We start from the raw sequence: 6,000 nt of genomic DNA, 5'->3' as shown, positions 1-6,000 counted from the left end.
ACACACACACACACACACACACACACACACACACACACACACACACACACACACACACACACACACACACACACACACACACACACACACACACACACACACACACACACACACACACACACACAGTACACACACACAGTACACACACACACACATTACACACACACACACACATTACACACACACACACTGTACACACACTGTACACACACACACTCTGTATACACACACACACACACTCTGTATACACACACACACACACACACACACACACTGTACACACACACGCACACGCACACATTACAGACACACACATTACACACACACGCACACACATACATGCACACACACGCTCACGCACACACACACACACACACACACACACACACACACACACACGCACGCACACACACACACACACACACACACACACACACACACACACACACACACACTCTCTTGGCTTTCACTACATTGGCTCTGAGTGATCACATGACTCCCTCACAATATTGTTTCTATACAGCATAGATATATAATGAAGGTCGGTCACACATGAATCTGCAAAAATCATTTAATATCATTTAATATATCTCCTATCTCGGGTTAAAGAGAGAATAAACAGCCCTCACTTGCGTTTCCTCCCCTGGTTGCGCTGCCCCTGCTTCATCTTCCTGCGTGTGCCGGACTCTGCTGGGGGCGTGGCAGGAACTGCGTGGGTGGGAGGGGCATAGTTGTTTCGCTTCCTGGGGGTGTTCTGGGTAGTTTTGTAGATGAGATAAAAGAGGAAGGCATTGTTGTACCTGAGAGAGAGAATCAGAGTGTCAGCTCTTCAGGCCAGAACTCAGGTCCAATCTCATTTCCGATCTTTTTTTTATCGATTTTCCGATAACTTCTATATAAAATCGGTCAGAAAAACAATCGGAGATCAGATTGGACCTGCCAGAAATTATCTATTCAATTCTTCTAACCGATGGGAAATTGCATGGTATGTACCAGGCATTACACAAGGCAGTATGGAACCCAATACAGTGGGGAAGATATTCTTCAGCACACAGACAATTTCCTGCGTCTGCTTCTAAAGATCCTGGGGACACCTCTGCCTACGTAATACTGGGGGCACCTCTGGCTACCTAATACTGGGGGCACCTCTGGTTAACTAATACTGGGGGCACCTCTGGCTACCTAATACTGGGGGGCACCTCTGGCTACCTAATACTGGGGGCACCTCTGGCTACCTAATACTGGGGGCACCTCTGGTTAACTAATACTGGGGGCACCTCTGGCTACCTAATACTGGGGGGCACCTCTGGCTACCTAATACTGGGGGCACCTCTGGCTACCTAATACTGGGGACAACTCTGGCTACCTAATACTGGGGACAACTCTGGCTATCTAATACTGGGGTCACCTCTGGCTACCTAATACTGGGGACACCTCTGGTTACCTAATACTGGGGGACACCTCTGGCTATCTAATACTGGGGTCACCTCTGGTTACCTAATACTGGGGACACCTCTGGCTATCTAATATTGGGGTCACCTCTGGCTATCTAATACTGGGGTCACCTCTGGCTATCTAATACTGGGGTCACCTCTGGCTGCCTAATACTGGGGACACCTCTGGTTACCTAATACTGGGGGCACCTCTGGCTACCTAATACTGGGGACACATCTGGCTGCCTAATACTGGGTGGGCACCTCTGGCTACCTAATACTGGGGACACCTCTGGCTACCTAATACTGGGGACATCTCTGGCTAACTAATACTGGGGGGGGGGGGGGCACCTCTGGCTACCTAATACTGGGGACACCTCTGGCTACCTAATACTGGGGACACATCTGGCTGCCTAATACTGGGTGGGCACCTCTGGCTACCTAATACTGGGGACACCTCTGGTTACCTAATACTGGGGGACATCTCTGGCTAACTAATACTGGGGGGGGGGGGGCACCTCTGGCTACCTAATACTTGGGACATCTCGGGCTTCTTAATACTGGGGGACACCTCTGGCTACCTAATACTGGGGGACACCTCTGGCTACCTAATACTGGGGGGCACCTCTGGTCCAATCTCATTTCCGATCTTTTTTTTATCGATTTTCCGATAACTTCTATATAAAATCGGTCAGAAAAACAATCGGAGATCAGATTGGACCTGCCAGAAATTATCTATTCAATTCTTCTAACCGATGGGAAATTGCATGGTATGTACCAGGCATTACACAAGGCAGTATGGAACCCAATACAGTGGGGAAGATATTCTTCAGCACACAGACAATTTCCTGCGTCTGCTTCTAAAGATCCTGGGGACACCTCTGCCTACGTAATACTGGGGGCACCTCTGGCTACCTAATACTGGGGGGCACCTCTGGTTAACTAATACTGGGGGCACCTCTGGCTACCTAATACTGGGGGGCACCTCTGGCTACCTAATACTGGGGGCACCTCTGGCTACCTAATACTGGGGACAACTCTGGCTACCTAATACTGGGGACAACTCTGGCTATCTAATACTGGGGTCACCTCTGGCTACCTAATACTGGGGACACCTCTGGTTACCTAATACTGGGGACACCTCTGGCTACCTAATACTTTAGGACACCTCTGGCTATCTAATACTGGGGTCACCTCTGGTTACCTAATACTGGGGACACCTCTGGTTACCTAATACTGGGGACACCTCTGGCTATCTAATATTGGGGTCACCTCTGGCTATCTAATACTGGGGTCACCTCTGGCTATCTAATACTGGGGTCACCTCTGGCTACCTAATACTGGGGACACCTCTGGTTACCTAATACTGGGGGCACCTCTGGCTACCTAATACTGGGGACACATCTGGCTGCCTAATACTGGGGGGCACCTCTGGCTACCTAATACTGGGGACACCTCTGGTTACCTAATACTGGGGGACATCTCTGGCTAACTAATACTGGGGGGGGGGGGGGGGGCACCTCTGGCTACCTAATACTTGGGACATCTCGGGCTTCTTAATACTGGGGGACACCTCTGGCTACCTAATACTGGGGGACACCTCTGGCTACCTAATACTGGGGGCACCTCCGGCTACCTAATACTGGGGGACACTTCTGGCTACCTAATACTGGGGACACCTCTGGCTACCTAATACTGGGGGACACTTCTGGCTACCTAATACTGGGGGACATCTCTGGCTACCTAATACTGGGGACACCTCTGGCTGCCTAATACTGGGGGCACCTCTGGCTACCTAATACTGGGGGACACTTCTGGCTACCTAATACTGGGGACACCTCTGGCTACCTAATACTGGGGGCTCCTCTGGTTACCTAATACTGGGGTCACCTCTGGTTACCTAATACTGGGGGCACCTCTGGTTACCCAATACTGGGGACACCTCTGGCTACCTAATACTGGGGGACACCTCTGGCTACCTAATACTGGGGGCACCTCCGGCTACCTAATACTGGGGGACACTTCTGGCTACCTAATACTGGGGACACCTCTGGCTACCTAATACTGGGGGACACTTCTGGCTACCTAATACTGGGGGACATCTCTGGCTACCTAATACTGGGGGCACCTCTGGCTGCCTAATACTGGGGGCACCTCTGGCTACCTAATACTGGGGGACACTTCTGGCTACCTAATACTGGGGACACCTCTGGCTACCTAATACTGGGGGCTCCTCTGGTTACCTAATACTGGGGTCACCTCTGGTTACCTAATACTGGGGGCACCTCTGGCTACCTAATACTGGGGACACCTCTGGCTACCTAATACTGGGGACACCTCTGGCTGCCTAATACTGGGGGGCACCTCTGGCTGCCTAATACTGGGGACACCTCTGGCTACCTAATACTGGGGACACCTCTGGTTACCTAATACTGGGGACACCTCTGGCTGCCTAATACTGGGCACACCTCTGGCTATCTAATACTGGGGTCACCTCTGGCTATCTAATACTGGGGTCACCTCTGGCTACCTAATACTGGGGACACCTCTGGTTACCTAATACTGGGGGGGGGGGGGGGGGGCACCTCTGGCTACCTAATACTGGGGACATCTCTGGCTTCCTAATACTTGGGGCACCTCCAGCTACCTAATACTGGGGGACACCTCTGGCTACCTAATACTGGGGGCACCTCTGGCTACCTAATACTGGGGGCACCTCTGGCTACCTAATACTGGGGGCACCTCTGGCTACCTACTCCTGTACCTGTAGGCTCCTGTGATGTAAATCTGGGCCTGGTGGTCAAGCTGCACAAGTATGCCTTACTCTGTGCACCAGCCACTTTGTGCCACTGCGCCTGCATGGACCATTCCCAGACATGCTGAGTATATCCGCGCTCATACACGGAGGGGGGCGTGGCCATGAACGATAAGAGGGTCCCGGGCAGCTGAGGTCCAGTCGAGACTTCCCACTCTTTTAGTAACTTTTCCCCTTTGCTTTAGGTGTATCCTCACCATGGCATGTTATTATCAGCAGCAAAGATCCTCAGGGGCGAGCGAAATGGATTAAGCATGGGTGGGCTGATGGTCCCGCCTGTAGCCATGCCAACTACCTGTCCATCCACCTCACAGCTGTACTGAGAGCAGTCAGAGAAATACGCCGCCACCTTCATAGCCTGAGAGAGAGGAGATACACATTACACACCCAGTCACCCTACAGGAGGAGGGGCCTCTGTGTGACCCTGCAGGAGGAGGGGCCTCTTTGCGACCCTGCAGGAGGAGTTACCTCTGTGTCTTTCTGCAGGAGGATGGGCATCTGTGTCACCCTGCAGGAGGAGTTACCTCTGTGTCACCCTGCAGGAGGATGGGCATCTGTGTCACCCTGCAGGGGGAGGAGCAGACTGGTAGCTCCCTCGTGTCTGTGTCACCCTGCAGGAGGAGGGGCAGACTGGTAGCTCCCTCCTGTCTGTCACCCTGCAGGGGGAGGGGCAGGCTGATAGCTCTCCCCTGTGTCACCCTGCAGGAGGAGGGGCAAACTGGCAGCTCTGTTTGTGTCACCCTGCAGGAGGAGGGGGAAGACTGGCAGCTCCCTTCTGTCTGTGACACCCTGCAGGAGGAGGGGGAAGACTGGCAGCTCCCTTCTGTCTGTGTCACCCTGCAGGAGGAGGGGCAGGCTGGCAGCTCCCTTCTGTCTGTGACACCCTGCAGGAGGAGAGGCAGACTGGCTGCTCCATTCTGTCTGTGTCACCCTGCAGGAGGAGGAACAGACTGGTAGCTCCCTTCTGTGTCACCCTGCAGGAGGAGGGGCAGGCTGGCAGCTCCCTTCTGTGTCACCCTGCAGGGGGAGGGGCATACTGGCAGATCCCTTCTGTGTATGTCACCCTGCAGGAGGAGGGGCAGACTGGTAGCTCCCTTCTGTCTGTCATCCTGCAGGAGGAGGGGCAGGCTGGCAGCTCCCTTCTGTCTGTGTCACCCTGCAGGAGGAGGGGCAGACTGGCAGATCCCTTCTGTCTGTGTCACCCTGCAGGAGGAGGGGCAGACTGGTAGCTCCCTTCTGTCTGTGTCACCCTGCAGGAGGAGGGGCAGACTGGCAGCTCCCTTCTGTCTGTGTCACCCTGCAGGAGGAGGGGCAGTCTGGCAGCTTCCTTCTGTCTGTGTCACCCTGCATGGGGAGGGGCAGACTGGCAGCTCCCTTCTGTCTGTGTCACCCTGCAGGAGGAGGGGCAGGCTGGCAGCTCCGTTCTGTCTGTGTCACCCTGCAGGAGGAGGGGCAGACTGGTAGCTCCCTTCTGTGTCACCCTGCAGGAGGAGGGGCAGGCTGGCAGCTCCCTTCTGTGTCACCCTGCAGGGGGAGGGGCATACTGGCAGATCCCTTCTGTGTATGTCACCCTGCAGGAGGAGGGGCAGACTGGTAGCTCCCTTCTGTCTGTCATCCTGCAGGAGGAGGGGCAGGCTGGCAGCTCCCTTCTGTCTGTGTCACCCTGCAGGAGGAGGGGCAGACTGGCAGATCCCTTCTGTCTGTGTCACCCTGCAGGAGGAGGGGCAGACTGGTAGCTCCCTTCTGTCTGTG

The 6,000-nt window shown here is 54.1% G+C and overlaps 1 protein-coding gene across 1 annotated transcript in view; it reads right to left on the bottom strand.

The window, feature by feature from the left end:
• Positions 1-557: 557 nt before the first annotated feature.
• The window catches only part of ZMYND15 (zinc finger MYND-type containing 15), a 102,358-nt gene continuing 96,915 nt past the window's right edge, over positions 558-6,000 (bottom strand). Inside the window, exons 13-14 of the mRNA XM_068272012.1 lie at positions 4,446-4,606; positions 558-800 (exon numbers count right to left, since the gene is read on the bottom strand). Of these exons, the coding sequence (XP_068128113.1) occupies positions 626-800; positions 4,446-4,606 (336 nt within the window). The 3' untranslated portion in view covers positions 558-625. The remainder of the gene's footprint in view (positions 801-4,445; positions 4,607-6,000) is intronic.

The sequence above is a fragment of the Hyperolius riggenbachi genome, chromosome 3 (assembly GCF_040937935.1).
Source record: "Hyperolius riggenbachi isolate aHypRig1 chromosome 3, aHypRig1.pri, whole genome shotgun sequence".
Lineage (NCBI taxonomy): Eukaryota > Metazoa > Chordata > Amphibia > Anura > Hyperoliidae > Hyperolius > Hyperolius riggenbachi.
The sequence above is the reverse complement of the archived record's forward strand: the minus strand, read 5'-3'. Positions and strand labels throughout refer to the sequence as shown.